At 38.3% G+C, this 17,332-nt stretch overlaps 1 protein-coding gene across 2 annotated transcripts; it reads left to right on the top strand.

The window, feature by feature from the left end:
• Positions 1 to 4,710: 4,710 nt before the first annotated feature.
• LOC127645844 (cysteine/serine-rich nuclear protein 1-like) lies at positions 4,711 to 16,892 on the top strand. Of its 2 annotated transcripts, none has more exons than XM_052129521.1 (5): positions 4,711 to 5,112; positions 12,717 to 12,903; positions 13,874 to 14,136; positions 14,359 to 14,655; positions 15,211 to 16,892. In XM_052129521.1, exons 1-5 carry the CDS (start codon positions 5,068 to 5,070, stop codon positions 16,120 to 16,122), a joined length of 1,704 nt encoding a protein of 567 aa, XP_051985481.1. In that variant the 5' UTR covers positions 4,711 to 5,067; the 3' UTR covers positions 16,123 to 16,892. The 2 variants fall into 2 exon arrangements, with proteins under 2 accessions (XP_051985481.1, XP_051985480.1); XM_052129520.1 differs by lacking the exon at positions 4,711 to 5,112 and adding an exon at positions 11,527 to 11,924.
• Positions 16,893 to 17,332: the final 440 nt, after the last annotated feature.

The following is a 17,332-nucleotide window of genomic DNA, read 5'->3' as shown; positions in this document are numbered from 1 at the left end:
ATAATCCACCCTGCTGGTGATGAAAGCATGCACAAGTTTCTCTAGGTCTTGACTGGAAACAAAGCATCTAATTCTTGCAATATTTTTCAGATGATAGTATGCTGATTTAGTTATTGCTTTGACATGACTACTGAAACTAAGGTCTGACTCTAGAGACACACCAAGATTCCTGACTTGATTTTTAGTTGTTTGACCCCTAGCGTCAAGGTATGCATTCACCTTGAGAACGTCATCTTTGTTTCCAAACACAATGACTTCAGTTTTGTCTTTGTTTAACTGAAGAAAGTTTTGGCACATCCAACTGTTTAATTCATCAATGCATTGGCACAGGGAGTTTATTTAAACCCCATAAAGAAACTCTGTTGTATGAGGGCAAAATGAAGGCATTGTGGTTTCCATTAACGATTGCTAAGTAATCAATTTTTTTTGTATGAAAACAAGAAATAGAGTTGCTAAAACATTTTGTGTCTTGTAAAACATAAAGCAACCACATACTTCCATTTGGTCTGTGACAGACAGACAGATAGACAGACAGATAGACACACACACACAGATAGACAGAGAGACGGACGGATAGACAGAAAGACAGACAGACAGACAGATATATAGATAGATAGACAGACAGACAGACAGACAGACAGACAGACAGACAGATAGATAGATAGATAGATAGACATACAGACAGATAAATAGATAGATAGATAGATAGATAGATAGATAGATAGATAGATAGATAGATAGATAGATAGATAGATAGATAGATAGATAGATAGATAGATAGATAGATAGAGGACAGACAGACAGATATATAGGTAGACAGATAGATAGATAGATAGATAGATAGATAGATAGATAGATAGATAGATAGATAGATAGATAGATAGATAGATAGATAGAGGACAGACAGACAGATATATAGGTAGACAGACAGACATATACATAGATAGATAGATAGATAGATAGATAGATAGATAGATGACAGACAGACAGACAGACAGACAGACAGACAGACAGACAGACAGACAGACAGATAGATAGATAGATAGATAGATAGATAGATAGATAGATAGATAACCCAAGAACTGAGCCTTGAAAAAAGACCCCTCAGTCAGCTAGTTCGGAGACTCACTAACCCAGTTAACACTACTAACACTAACCAGACTCAGACCAGCACTGCTTTACAAACAAACATCAGAATAAATCAGATCATCAAACAGTCTAAAATCACCTATCTGGAACATTGGGATCAATAAACCAAAACACAAAGCAAATTACAATTCTACCGGACTCTAAAATCAAAGTATGAATTGGAAGAGTCTCTGCTTACTGCCAGAGATACAAAGCAGAGACAGATCCTGAGCAAGTACAGGCTCAGTGAACACAGTCTCGCCATCGAGAGAGGCAGACACAGAAAAGCATGGTTACCCAGAGAAGGGTGTAGATAGATAGATAGTTATACAGACCGACAGATTGAGAGAGAGATAGACAGACAGACAGACAGACAGATGACAGACTGACAGACAGAGATATAGGCAGACGGACGGATGGAGAGACAGACAGATAGATAGATGACGGACGGACGGACAGACGGACAGACAGACAGAAAGATAGATAGATAGACAGAGAGATAGAGAGACAGATGGATGATAGACAGATAGATAGAGAGATAGACAGACAGACAGACAGACAGACAGACTATTAACTGTCTGTCATGTCTAAAAGTTTTAAATCGCTCATTTTTAAATTTCTTAAATTTTTGCTCTGTGCCTTTGCTAGATCTTTCTTTGTCCACAGATGTATGAACTGATTTGAACAAGTTTTAATCAGGTCCTAAAATGAAAAGTTTTTTTATTAAGGACTTGCATTTACATGTTTTTCCATATTGGGGATTTTCTTTAGGACAGAGATCATTACAAGCATATTATACAGTAGCATGTGTATAAATAGTTGTAAAGGGATCAATGGAAAGGAGGAGGTGAGAACCAGCTTTTCAATATAAATAATAGGTTTAATGATAAACTTAAAAGAAGACACAAACACACATGACGGACATGTCCGTAAACGATCTCTCTCTCCCGCACGATCCTCTGCAGTCGGCCTTTAAACCTCAGAGGCTTGATTAGCCTAATACGGGACCGGGTGCGTAGGATCACGACCCGGCCCCGCCCTGCCACAATAGTGTTATATAAAGGAACGTCTTTTCAATAAATGTATTCTTAATAGTAAATATATCCAAAAAAATATTTCAAATATTCTTTTGGCCTCCTAAAATTAATGAATAGCCAAAATATCTCTCTCCAGCATGCACATCCACTGCGTGCACGTTTGAACTAAACATCACCTTTTGCGGGACAAATAATATTATATTTTTTTATTGGTTTTTAAAACTGCAGACAAATGTTCTACTAAAAAGAGAGAAGCCTATGTTTTTGGTCCACATGAAGTGTTGTAATTTCGAACATTAACTGTGATAAACTTTTTGGTCTTTGGTTTCATGGAAAAATTATCAGAACAAAATTAACTGGTTATTAACTGGTTACCAGCATTTAAAAATGATATTTTTACTCCAGAATAACTGAAAGGGATTTCGTTCCTGTTATTGGATATGCTCTGCAAAGACATTACTTTCGTTTTCAGTTTTCCTTGTACTGTTTTTAGTTCCTGGTTTTAATACCATTTTCTTACCACTTAGAGCTGTGGCAACACAACTACTGTATACAATTCATAGTAGGATATGTCCTGTCCCACCATGCTGAGTGGATGTGACTTTCTTGTACTGAATTCAGTGAAGGGTGAGAAATTAGGCCAGTGTTTTTTTTTTGTTGTTGTTGTTGTTGTTGTTTTTTTTTTTTGTGCCAACAGCTTTGTAAAGTTTGTCAGAATCTCCTTGTATGTAGGCCACTTCTTGACAAAAAGTGGGCCACAAGTGCTCGTGGCAGCAACATGAGAGCGAGAGAGAAAATGTAGGTTAACTCCAAGGCTCCATACTGAAGGTTATTAGAGGAGACATGTGGATTTAAAGAACACAAAAAAAACTTTATATTTATTTTATTATTATTATCATTTTTATTTTATTTATTTATTTGCTGCACAATACTATGCAAGTGTAATATGACTTAAATATAGACATGTGCAAAGGGATGAATACACATATTCCATTAAAGGCATCAAAAAACAATTAAATAATTTTTCTCCAGTGTTTTAAAAATGTGCAGTTTGTGAGCTACTTATTACCTCCTCTCCATTCTACCACTTTCACTTATGGTTACTCTCTCTATCTCTAATGCCCTAAAAAGTTAATGACCACATTATCTTTCATATGAAACCAAGCTCTTCAACATATGGATGTGTTATGTTTGACAGCTAATTCTCCAGGGTATTATTGACATGTTTTAACCTGCTTTTTAGCTCTGTGGTTCTATTGTATGCTTGTCTTGGGGGGTTGTTGTGGATGGGGTGATTTGTGCCCTGTGGTTCCATTACCAAACAGATGGGAAATCATTGAGGTGATACAGTCAGTGTTTGTGTGTGTGAGAGAGAGAGAGAGAGAGAGAGAGAGAGAGAGAGAGAGAGAGAGAGAGAGAGAGAGAGAGAGAGAGTAATGTTACCATCTGCCTCTGAAACCTTGATTTTCCCGAGTACTTTGTGATTGATGTTTCACAGTGTCATTGCCATGGAGAGCCTCGTCTCCAGGGAGTGTTTCTCCCGTTATTGGCTGAGTGGCTGGAACAGCAGTCTTATTTTTTCCCCCTCTGCCTTTTGTCTGACCCTTTTCACTGCCTTTCTTCTCATCCTCCAAGTAAGCCAGAAGAGACTTAATTAGAGAAAAAGTAATGTACCAAAGAATGTAATGTGAAGTATGCATCTGTTTACATTCTGCTTTTGTTGCTTTCCCATTATGCAAAACTTCCATTGTATTGCAGAAAACACAACATGTCAACAGAGCTAAAATTAATTCTGAACTTAGGCAACCTTAAAGGGATAGTTCTCCCAAAAATGAAAATTCTCTCATCATTTACTCACCCTCATGCTATCCCAGATGTGTATTGCGTTCTTTCTTCTGCAGAACACAAACAAATATTTTAGAAGAATAGCTCAGCTCTGCAGGTCCTTGCAATGCATGTGAATGGTGGCCAGAACTTTGAAGCTCCAAAAAGCACATAAAGGCAGCAAAAAAGTTATTCAAATGAGTGGTTAAATCCAAATTTCAGAAGCAATATAATAAGGATGGGTAAAACATAATATCAATATTTAAGTCCTTTTTTTTTTTTTTTTACCATGAATCTCCACTTTCACTTTCACATTCACTTCCCTTCTTTTTTTTTTTTTTTTTTTAGCCAATTCACATTCTTCATGCATATTGCCACCTACTGGGCAGGGAGGAGAATTTAAAGTAAAAAAAAAAAAAAGCTTAAATATTGACATGTTTCTCACCCACACCTATCATATCGCTTCAGGAGAATATTAATTTAACTTGGTTAAATAGACAGACTGGTTTAATAGACAGACACTTTTATTTAGCCTTTATGTGCTTTTTGGAGCTTCAGAGTTTTGGTAACAGTTCACTTGCATTGTATAGACCTACAAAGCTGAAATATTCTTCTAAAAATCTTGATCTGCAGAAGATAGACAGTCATACACATCTGGTATGCATGAGGGTAGGTAAATATTTTGAAAGAATTTTCAAAACTTGCAAGGCTACGGCCTCTGCACTTTGAACTCTGCAGCCCTGTTTGAATGATATGATGTTTAGCTATTAAACAAATTAAAGGAAGTGCCGTCAGTACTGTATTATTACGGCAAAAGAGGATTTTGTTGTATATTTTCGTCATTAAGTTTGTTTTGTTGTTTCACTGTTCCTTCCTGTGTCTGCGTACACGCGCTGAGCGTCATGAGTTGTGTTTTTTGTCCTCATATTACTGTGTACGCTAGGCTCTGTGGGGGGAGTTTTCCACTGACGAGCACACACAACTCAACAGCAGCTGATCGCAACGATAGAGTTATTAGGTAAATCGAGGAATTAGAAGGAGGATTTTGGTGCTATCTTAATAACTCTACAAGCATCGTATGGTCGTCTCTTCCACTCATGAGACACGGGTGCATAATTACTGGGTGAGTTCACGTTTGCTTTCCATCAAGCTGCTTTATAGTGCTGTAAATCTCGAAGCATGTCAACAAATCTACAAATGAAACAATAACTTTTAACTTTAAGGTTAACTCATAGGCTGTGTATAACATATTAACATATATATATATATATATATATATATGTGTGTGTGTGTGTGTGTGTGTGTGTGTCTGAGTGTGTACATACAGTAAGACAAGTGTGATGTGCTGTTCAACCCCTCGTTTGTTATACCCATTGTTTATTTTATCACGTTGGTTGTGGTGTGGTCACTCATGTCCGTAATGAATACTTGGTCGCGAGAAACTCGGCTACTGAATTCACCAGCTGCAGAATAAATAATAATAAAAGAAGCTTTTAAAGCGATGTAAACGGTCTGCTATGGTCAGACTTTCCAAGTGTCTAAACATCTCTAAAGCGAAATGAAGGACACTAAAGTAGATCTGGGGAGGGCCGAATCTTTCAGTGACACGGAGACCTGAACCACCGCCTGTCACTCGCGGTCACAGTCATAAGCGTCTCCCTCGTTGTCCGTCACATATGCACAGTTTCATAATATTTCCAAATGTGCATGTGTATACTGTCTATACACTACTACTTGTATATGCACTTCTTTATATGAACTTCTATTGACTCTACAATCCATATGTATTTTGCCTGTCTTTTGCACAAGATAACTTGCTGCAACCTCACAATGTAAAAGCCTGCATCACTGCTATATATAGAGACGTACAACTTGCACAACAGAAGGCTATTACTAAGAGTAAGATGTGGTTACCACTTTCCCATATCTAACTCAGTGTAAATTACCCCTAATTGTAAATGTTCTGTATATATCGATTGTCTGTATTGTTTTTTGTGAAGAGTTCTATTGTTATTTGTTCAAATACATAGGTCGACTGGTCATGTATGTCATCTGTGGCAAATGTTGGTCTATTACCAACAGACCATATGTTTGTTTCTTTTGGCTCAGGAGACATTGTGTTACGTTTCATCCCCTGCCATACAGAAGAGAAATAAGCAGTCCCTCCAGGATTTTACGATCATGCTCATGAGTATGATTTTCCTTTATAATTAATGGTCAAAATGTACATTGTTTAACAAGAGAGTACATGTTTTTTTTTTTTTTACAGTAAATTATTGTTAAAATTACAGTAAAAACAATATTCGGGCGTTCCCACAATTCCCTGCGCAACCCATTATATTTCATTATATTTTATGTGAATAGTTATGTTATTTTTAATATCAGTTATGTACATTGGAGGTGTTCTGTTTTATATTTGATGTAGTTTAGTTAATGTTTACTGCATTATGTGTTACCCTGATGGTGTTTAGTGTTGTGTGGGTGACATTTATTGGACATTGGTTACATTGCTCCTGGAAGAGCCACTGTTGAAGGACTTTATGCCATCATGTTCTCTTCTGTAATTTGTACAGTGATTAACAATACATTATAAAGTAAAATGTCGATATTTTACAGTTTTGGAAGGTTAATATCAAGTTTATGATGTTTTTCTTTACTTTAAATTTTACATATTTTTTTTTACAGTGCCAGCGTGGTCATGTAAATTACAACAGATTTAAACTGTAAAATGTACAGGTTGTTCTGTAAAGTTGTTTTCATTTTTACTGTATTTTCTACATAAGTATTCTGGCAACCACAGCTGCCAGTTTTTGTATTTTTATTTTTTTGTACAGACAACAGGATTTGTTTTACAGTGAATGCTTGAAAAGCCTGAAGCAGTTGCAACATGTCTAAATGCACAGCTGCCATTGTATCATCTCCATAGTAACAGTTAGTTCTCTGCCTCGACTCCTCCACGTTTTGCGTTCACTATCAAAATCCTTGTCTAAACTTTTGCGGAACCGGAGACAGCACACATACATCACAGCTGGCTAAAATCTTCACCCTGCGTTCTGTGAATGAGACACAAAATCTCCATTTATACACAGAAACCCTAACATTCACTTAAAATCCCCATTAGTTGTGTAGTAAAATGTGAAAACAAAGAATACAAAAAACTTTTATATTTATTTTATTATTATTATTATTATCATTTTTATTTTATTTATATATTTGAGGCACAATACTATATGCAAGTGTAATATGACTTAAATATAGACATGTGCAAAGGGATGAATACACATATTCCATTAAAGGCATCAAAAAACAATTAAATAATTTTTCTCCAGTGTTTTAAAAATGTGCAGTTTGTGAGCTACTTATTACCTCCTCTCCATTCTACCACTTTCACTTATGGTTACTCTCTCTATCTCCAATGCCCTAAAAAGTTAATGACCACATTATCTTTCAATACAGTAGGCTATGAATCTGAAAATAGATGTTCATAAATATTTTTTTATTGATATAAAAAAGTAATATATATACATACAGTAAATTCAACATATATTTCAAAATATGACAAAAACATCCGCTTTCATATATGTAACGTATTTTTCATAACACTTGTGGAATTTAAATTTGTACATAAATGCTCAAATATGTGAACGCTAATTATATTTGTTTGTATATGGCCATATATCAGATTTCAATATCATACAGTGTAATAATTGCTACAGGTCAAATTAATCCTCATCTGTGTTTTTAATTTACAGATTTATTGCACGCCTATTTTAAACTTAGAGAAGTTTTCTTGCATTGTCTGAGGCAGAACATTTTAATATAAAAATAATTAAGGGTCTTCCAATACCCACATGTTTCACCTAAATGTATGGTAGCCTATTTTTGTGGGTAATTCTTTTACTTCTTGCTAGCTGCATATTCAGTTATTGTGCAATAGAATATTTACATGTAATTGCATTTAAAATATAATTAACACAATTACAGAGGTATATAATGATGATTTGTGAGTTTTCACTGCAAAACAACCACAAAATATTCAGGAAAAAGTGACGTGAAATCCTGGTGGGACTGAGTAACAATAAAACGACTTGCACTTGAACCTAAAGATTAAAACTGAGGCTTCTGAAGCTTACTTACTTAAACTTAAGCTCCACCCATTCAAGCAAAAAAGCTTTGTGTCCAGATTGAGAGGGAGACGCAACTAACTGTGACGCATCAAAAGGGAGATGCAACTAACTGACGCATCAAGAGGGGGACACAAAGAACTGTGACACATCGAGAGGGAGACGCAAATGTGACACATCGAGAGGGAGATGCAACTGTGATGCATCGAGAGGGAGACGCAAAGAACGGTGAGGCATCGAGAGGAAGACGCAACTTACTGTGATGCATCGAGAGGGAGACGCAAAGAACGGTGATGCACCGAGAGGGAGACGCAAAGAACGGTGACGCATTGAGAGGGAGATGCAAACAACGGTGACGCGTCGAGAGGAAGACGCAACTTACTGTGATGCATCGAGAGGGAGACGCAAAGAACGGTGACGCATCGAGAGGGAGATGCAAAGAACGGTGACGCATTGAGAGGGAGATGCAAACAACATTGATGCATCGAGAGGAAGACGCAACTTACTGTGATGCATCTAGATTGAGACGCAAAGAATGGTGACACATCGAGAGGGAGACACAACTAACTGTGTTGCCTCGATAGGGAGACGCAAAGAACGGTGACATGTCGAGAGGGAGATGCAACTAACTGATGCGTCGAGAGGGAGATGCAACTAACTGATGCATCGAGAGTGAGACGCAAAGAATGGTGACATGTCGAGAGGGAGACGCAACTAACTGTGATGCATTGAGTGTGAGACACAAAGAACGGTGACACGTCGAGACGGAGACGCAACTAACTGTGATGCATCGAGAGTGAAATGCAAAGAACGGTGACCCATCGAGAGGGAGACGCAACTAACTGTGATGCATCGAGAGGGAGACAAAAAGAACGATGATGCGTCGGGAGGGAGACACAAAGAACGGTGATGCGTCAAGAGGGAGACGGAGACGCAACTAACTGTGATGCATCGAGAGTGAGACGCAAAGAACGATGACACGTCGAGAGGGAGACGCAACTATCTGTGATCCATCGAAAGTGAGACGCAAAGAACGGTGACACGTCGCGAGGAAGACACAACTAACTGTGATGCATCGTGAGGGAGACGCAAAGAACGGTGATGCATCGTGAGGGAGACGCAAATATCTGTGAAGCATCGAGAGGGAGAAGCAAATAACTGTGATGCATCGAGAGTGAGACTCAAAGAACGGTGACATGTCAAGAGGGAGACGCAACCTACTGTGATGCATCGAGAGGGAGACGCAAAGAACGGTGATACGTCGAGAGGGAGACGCAACTAACTTTGATGCATCGAGAGTGAGACACAAAGAACGGTGATACGTCGAGAGGGAGATGCAACTAACTGTGATGCATCGAGAGTGAGAAGCAAAGAACGGTGACACGTCGAGAGGGAGACGCAACTAACTTCGATGCATCGAGAGTGAGACGCAAAGAACGGTGACACGTCGAGAGGGAGACGCAACCTACTGTGACGCATCGAGAGGGAGACACAAAGAACGGTGACACGTCGAGAGGGAGACGCAACTAACTTTGATGCATCGAGAGTGAGACGCAAAGAACGGTGACATGTCAAGGGGGAGACGCAAACCTAATGTGATGCATCGAGAGGGAGACACAAAGAATGGTGACACGTCGAGATGGAGACGCAACTAACTGTGATGCATCGAGAGTGAGACGCAAAGAACGGTGACGCATCGAGAGGAAGACACAATTTACTGTGATGCATCGAGAGGGAGACGCATAGAACGGTGACACGTCGAGAGGGAGATGCAACTAACTGTGATGCATTGAGAGGGAGACGCAAAGAACGGTGACACGTTGAGAGGGAGACCAAACTAACTGTGATGCATCAAGAGTGAGACGCAAAGAACAGTGACACGTCGAGAGGGAGACGCAACCTACTGTGACGCATCGAGTGTGAAACACAAAGAACGGTGACACGTCGAGAGGGAGACGGAGACGCAACTAACTGTGATGCATCAAGAGTGAGACGCAAAGAACGGTGACACGTTGAGACGGAGATGCAACTGACTGTGATGCATCTAGAGTGAGACACAAAGAGCGGTGACATGTCGAGAGGGAGACGCAGCCTACTGTGATGCATCGAGAGGGAGACGCAATGTACGGTGACACGTCGAGAGGGAGACGCGACTAAGCTAATATTATTGTAACATAGTGAGAGATATGAAGGATAGTGAGTGGCTGACAGTGTGAACTGTAAGTGCACCTGCATGTGTCACTGCATATCTTTATAAATCTCTAAGGGATGACTCAAAGAAGAGACAAAGTGCTTACTTACAGGGATAGTTCACCCAAAAATTGGCTTTCGTTCTTCTGCTGAACACAAATGAAGATTTTTAGAAGAAATATCAGCTCTGTAGGTCCATACAATGCAAGTGAATGGTGACATAAATTTCAAAGACAGCAAAAAGGTTATCCATGTGACTCCAATGGTTTAATTTATGTCTTCTGAAGCGATATGATAGGTGTGATCTATTCCATCACCTATCATATTGCTTCTGAAGACATGAAAATATTCACTGGAGTCTTATGGATTACTTTACTGCCTTTATGTGCTTTTTAGAGCTTCAAAGTTCTGGCCACCATTCACTTTTATTTTATGGACCAACAGAGCTGAGATATTCTTCTAAATTCTTTGTTTGTGTTCTGCAGAAGAAAGAAAGTCATACACATCATGGATGGCTTGAGGGTGAGTATATATTGAGAGAATTTTCTTTTTTGGGTGAACTATTCCATTTAGCCCAAGAGAAAGTTAGAGTGGGTATGACAACTTTCCTGTTTGTTTGTGTCATTCTATTTTATATTTTTCAGATACATTATGCATTAAGTTTGTTGCACGGGAAAGGTGAGCATAAGTCATGTTGTTTTTGTTTGCTTTAGGCCAGGGTGATAACTTATTTTCCCCACCTGACAGCTGTCTCCTCTCCCCTCTCAGAGTACACAAACCACATCTCCTCGTGTCTGCATGTGCGGAAAACATTTTTATATTCACATGTGCAGTTACATAGTTGTAGTCCGGCCAAATGCCAGTGACAGTCCCTGAGACGATCAGTTCTGTTTGGGTTCAGTGGAAAGTCATCTCATGTTTTTATTTTGTCTTTATATATATATGTATATATATATATATATATATATATATATATATATATATATATATATATATATATATATATTTTAGATGTACTTGTAATAATCTTGCTTTCCTGTCTTACTACTAACATACTTCCACATCATTACATACTGTACATACACAAAGGTTGCAATGCATATATTAATGGCTTTGAAGCTATTTTGTCGATCTTTGTCACTTTTTTACAGTTACAGGAAGCTGTAAATCACACGTGCCAACACACCAGTTGATTCTGCATATCTTGAAATTATGTGCTATGCAGCTGTTATGCAAAAGTGAAACATATGCTTTAGCTATCATGTACATATGGTGAAAAACACAACAAGAATGTGCAGCACTGCGTTCAGAGTGTCATTTGCTTAATGCAGAATGTTCTGATTGCAGCAACCTTTCACATAGTTGACTATGAGAGTGTGCACTGTGTTTGTTGCATTTGGGATTACAGTGCTGGTGTTTACATAACACTATCCAAAGAAAACCAGACCTGTGTGAAAAGAGTTGAGAGAGTCTTAAGGTTGTTCAGGATACAGGCAGTGTGTAAAGGGGCACATAGTGTTCTTGGCTCATGAGCCATTTGTGTGGGTTGGGCTTGACTGGATGCACTTGGAACAAGCACCAGGTGATCTGTGATCGAGTTTGCTCTGTCCTGTGGTGTGAGGTACGTAGTATTTTTCGGTCATTTGTGGTACAGAGTCCTCTGTGTAAGTGTGTGCGTGTTTGTTTTTCCATTGCACTCCCACTCAAACAGAACAACTTTAGTAATTTTTGTGTTTCCCATTTTGTTTAGTTTTGCATACAGTGTGTGCTTTTATAGGCATTGAAATGGAGCTTGGAAAGTAGCATCATACATTTTTGTGATTCTGAAATAAAAACAAGTAGCGGGTTACAAATTGGTCATGCAGTGTAGCCCGTTTGGGATGTTAAGCTGAACTGAATGTCTTAACATTTTGTTCTTGAAGAACTCAAAACATCTCAGGAATGTTAATTTCTCAAGGGGGAGATAGAAAGAACCATTGATCCCCCATTGCTTGCATAATGCACTCTAATGTGTACGCTTTGCATAATATGATTAATGACAATGACCATTTCACTCAGAAACAGTGCTAGTTGTGGTGTTTTAGTGTTTCAAGTCAAGTTCAAGTTTTGGTGGGAAGTTAGACCTGTTAAACAGGCTTTTACCCAAAGTGAAGATGTGACTCTGTGCCACTGACCATTACAGAAAAGAGATATCAAGTTGTTGATGGTTTAGGATTTGTCTGCTAATGGCCACTGAATCTCCACAACTTCTATTTTTAGGCTTTACAGACAGCCAAAATATGATCTGTATTTCAAGTCAGTCATTATCTTTTCTTGTCTGTTGCATGCCAGAGTGACAGCAATTGCTAGTTACTTTTTAATTGACTGATGCTTCTCTAATCTTATGCTTTTAATTTCTCCTATATTCTGACAGATCGCCATGGCTACATTGCAGCATGGGGGTTTAAAGAGAAAATATGGGTTCTCAGATGAGGATGCCATTTACTATTCCTCATCCCCCTCATCACACTCTGAGTGGGACTCTGATGAAGATGGCGACCAAAGTGTTACTGTGGACATTGGCCCCATTGGCCCTTTTCCTTCCAGCCTTCACATGCCAAGTGAGTTTCTTTGGAATAGTTGTGAATCATGCTTAGTGGCTGTGCATTTTTCAAATCATGCAAACCAACAGTGTTTTCGCACACATGTGGAAGTGCCTTTCTTATCTACCCTTGGCATTATTATGCAGTGCAACTGATAAGAGGAACCGTTATTGTTAGAAAAAAAGTGAGAGTGTTACTCTTTTGCTTGTCATTTATGCAGCTTTATGATGCATTTTAAAGTAAAAGGCTGGTCAAATCATTGTTTATCACTAGAAGCTGCAAAGTAATTTTAAAAATTAAAACCTCAATGTTAGCATAGTTATCAAGCTACTGTATATTCAGGTGTAGTGTCTTGACTGGGAAAGTGTATATCTGTTGTGTAAGTGTTTTCCTTGGCAGGTAGAGCTATTACACTGTTTTGTTAATGGAGGGGATTATGCTAACAATAGCCTGGTTCATCATGTGTTGTTTTAGTTTAAAAACTGTGAAAAGTACAAGTTTGCAAGTTAACCACTACAGATAAAGCTAATTTACTAATCGCAATGACTGTGCACACACATGCAAGTATCTGCAACCAGTTCCAAGAAATGCCTTAAGTTAACAAAACCCTTAGTGACAACAGTCTTAAAGGCCCTGATTTAAAGCCTTAGGCACTTATTCTTACTCATAAATTGGTACTGTACTGCAGAGATGCAGGAACGCGTACACAGATAACACTAAACTTTGTATTCTTGAAATAAATGTATTGTTCTGTTTTTAACTGCATATATAAAATTGCCAGGTCATTGAATTGATCATGAATTGGGTATTTTTTCCTCATTGTCTCATCAGTATCTAGTGTTGAGTTCAGTTTACTTGTTGACAGACCTGACTGAGATGCCCTCTAGTGGCAACTGGAACAATAACAGCTACATTTAAAACAATGGATTAGACACTTTTTGGAAAATAACTACCTCCCAAATATTAATATCTTCATATTTTCCTTCAGTTTCATCCATCCTGAAGACGACAAAAAATGCTCAGTCTAAAGGCAGTGTTGACTTTGGCCTGGTTACAGTGTTCTTCTTCCAGCGATGTCAAGGCTTTATCAGTGTGCCCAGTCATGGTGGCTGTACACTGGGCATGGTTAGTCGGCATGCTGCCTGCCAGCAGTTCACACTGACAGAGCATGCGGAGGAGCAGCAGCGCTTGCGATTGAAGAGACTCCGTGAGCGACACGAAGAGGAGAGGCTGGAGGCCTTGAGACAAAGGGTGAGTTCATTGTTATCAAGATCCAACTCATGTATGTTCTCTTTATGTCATATCAAAGGCCTCAATGAGATAGATAGACAGAAAGAAAGATATACCCACCCACTCACCCACACATCCATCCATCCATCCATCCATCCACCCATCCATCCATCCATCCAACCATCCATCGTAAGATTGTGCATGTAAATGCACTTCATGTTCTCATATCTTGTCCTTTTGCAGTTGATCAGTAGTGGCACTCACACAATAGAAAAAGTGGCCACCTTGACTGTGAACGATGTCCCAGATGAAGATGTTGATCTCATCAATGCAAAGCTGAAGGATGGGGAATCCTTCCGTCCCTACTCATCCAAACGGAGACGTGCATTGCTGAGAGCTGCGGATGTGGTGAGAATTGACAGAGAAGAGAAGAGGCAGCTGCAGGAGCTACGAAAGTGGCGGGAAGACTGTGGCTGCCACTGCAAGGGCTTCTGTGATCCAGAGACCTGCGCCTGCAGTCAGGCAGGCATCAAGTGCCAGGTAATGATTCAAATGATCTGTAGTCTATAAATTATGTTGCAATTGTCATGTTATTTTTGTGGCTCTTTCATAGCTCTTGAGACTTAATGGAGTTTTCTGCTATGTTTCATTTAGGTATAAACTTTGTCTCAGATGTTTCTCCTAAAATTCCTTTGGAGAACTAAAAATAGATACAAATGATATATTGTTGACATACATTAATAGAACATAGCTATGAAATTAATGTAGATAGAATGGCTCAGATAACTTGGTTTTGGGATTATTGGAAATGTTTCAGTTCATATTGAAATTTGACTTTTTATTGCAGACCTTGGTATCTGTAAATTGTTTAGATCTCTTCTGAAACTCCAAATGAGACATGGGGTCAGGGCCTTGTAAATCTCAGTGCATTCTTCATTTAATCTTATGCTTTTTAGGAGAAACAATTGAGATATTTTTTTAATTTTATTGTATAGTTAGTCACTGGACATACTGTTGTATTAATGAGAATTGAAGTAATGATGGTGCAGTATTCGTTATTTGTTGTTGATAAATATCCTCTGTCAACATTAACAGATGGATCGCACAAACTTTCCCTGTGGATGTTCGAAGGAAGGCTGTGGGAACCCAGTGGGCCGCATTGATTTCAACTCCAGTCATGTACGGAGTCACTATATCCACACACACATGAAGTTAGAGCTGGAGAAGAGGCAGCTGGATAAGAAGTTTGACCAGAACCGTCTAATCACCACTGAGCAGCAGCCTGCTGAGGGGAACGCAGCCATTACATTTCCTATAGATAACGACTCCTCCCCATTTCCTTCTCTGCTGCCCAGTCCAGCTTTCCACCTGAGCTCAGATCACTGCAGGGAGGCAGAAAGCAGCTGTAGCAGTGACATGACAGATACATCTTTCTCCTCATCTCTGAGTCTGGACTCTGAGATGAATGGAAGCCCTCTCTCAGAGCGACCCATGCTGGATGATGACGACAGAGGGCTGACTCACATTCTCAGTTTTTCAGACCCTGAATGGGACGAATGCCCATATATCAAAGAGTGTAATCGCAGCAACATGCAACAGTCATTGAGCAAGGATCTGTGCACAGAAGCTGCTGGCAGTATATCGGGCATATCCACAAAAGATAACACACAGTCTGAAAGCAACATCAGTACATCTCAATTGGAATATCTGGATGAAAATGCTAATCAGGTCACAATGCAGATTGTAAGTGACACCTTTGATATACCCTATACACCTTCTCCATCCAGTGATAATACAGAAAACTGTTACTTGGACCTTAGTCTGTCCTCAGACTCAGACCTGCTCTTCTTTGACAGTTTCCATGAGTACGGTCCAAGTTACAGCCATTTTAAAGTGTACAGTCATATGGACTACATGTCACATATTCATTTTCCGAGCTGCCCCAGCCCTGCCGAAATAGAGGACTCTGGCGTTAGTCTTCTGGAATCTCTTGTAGGAATTTCTTAATGGGTATCAGAGCAGATCAGTGTTTGTACTGATGTTTTAAACAAGCCTTGATCAGTTACAATTTGTACTGTATGACATTTCTTTTGAGAAATAGTGTTAATAATAGTGTTTAATAATTATTATTTTTTGGATATTAATATAGATTATAACAATGAATGGCCACAGTGTAAATTGATTTTCAAAAACCACTTAATGAAAGTTGGTGTAAAGTATCATGTCAATTTCAAGTGCACATTTTGTTGCTAAAATTCACTGAAAGTTTGTGATTTCAGGTAAAATTTTATATTTATACTTTATAAACTACAGGCGTTTACTTGCTAAAATCTTTTCCCTCTTTTTTCAGAAATCTACACTCACATCTTCACTACATTATTAGGTCTAATTCTGATTTAATTGAAAATGAAAAATTCACGTTTTTAATAGTTACATTTCAGTAAAGAAAGTTATAATTATTTACTTGGTCATAAAAGCCTGTTCATATTTATTGGTTGAATGTGTTTTGCTTCAAATGATCATGCTAGTCAAAGTTTTGTTTTGTATAGCATGGCAAATGTATTCGCTACTATGCATAATGGCTCTGCTTAATGTTTTTATGTTTGTTTGTTTTTTATTTAAAAGAATTACATGTACTATATTTTGTTTTTAATCCAGACTGCATTTGATTTGAAAATATTTCATTCTGGTATGCCTACTCTATATTTATGTCTATATTTTTTCCAAACTACTTTTCCTTTGTGGAACAAATTGTTAGAAATACTTATTTAAAATAAAATTACTCTATTTGATCTATTTGTAATCTTTAAGATAACACACTGAAATTTTAAGATGGATAATAAAATCTATTTTATTAAGGCTTTATTAAACACTTAACCTATCCAATACTCTTAGTACTCTTTAATTAGATTAGATTAAGTATTCGTTATTTTCAAAAACTGACAAATCTGGGATGGAGAGGGGTATTATTATGTTTCATACTCAGGGGTGGAAAGAGTACTGAAAAACAATACTCAAGTAAAATTACTGTTGCTTCTTAAATGTAGTTTGAGTTTGTAAAAGTACCTGTCCTAAAAACTACTGAAGCAAGAGTAAAAGAGTAGGGAAGTATCAAACACAGATGGTGGGAAAATAGTGCATTAAATTAGTTACAGCACTTAAAATGTACTCAGGTAAAAGTATACCATTAAGTACAATTCTTGGTTAATTACAGTAA

This window comes from Xyrauchen texanus, chromosome 6 (genome assembly GCF_025860055.1).
Source record: "Xyrauchen texanus isolate HMW12.3.18 chromosome 6, RBS_HiC_50CHRs, whole genome shotgun sequence".
Taxonomy (NCBI): domain Eukaryota; kingdom Metazoa; phylum Chordata; class Actinopteri; order Cypriniformes; family Catostomidae; genus Xyrauchen; species Xyrauchen texanus.
Note: the sequence above shows the minus strand (reverse complement) of the source record. Positions and strands in the feature narration are given on the sequence as shown.

Coding starts and splice junctions, on each gene's coding strand:
- LOC127645844 (XM_052129520.1), top strand. CDS start 11,832: ATGAGCCATTTGTGTGGGTTGGGCTTGACTGGATGCACTTGGAACAAG. Junction 11,925..12,716: donor GCTCTGTCCTGTGGTGTGAG/GTACGTAGTATT, acceptor ATATTCTGACAG/ATCGCCATGGCTACATTGCA. Junction 14,656..15,210: donor AGGCAGGCATCAAGTGCCAG/GTAATGATTCAA, acceptor CAACATTAACAG/ATGGATCGCACAAACTTTCC.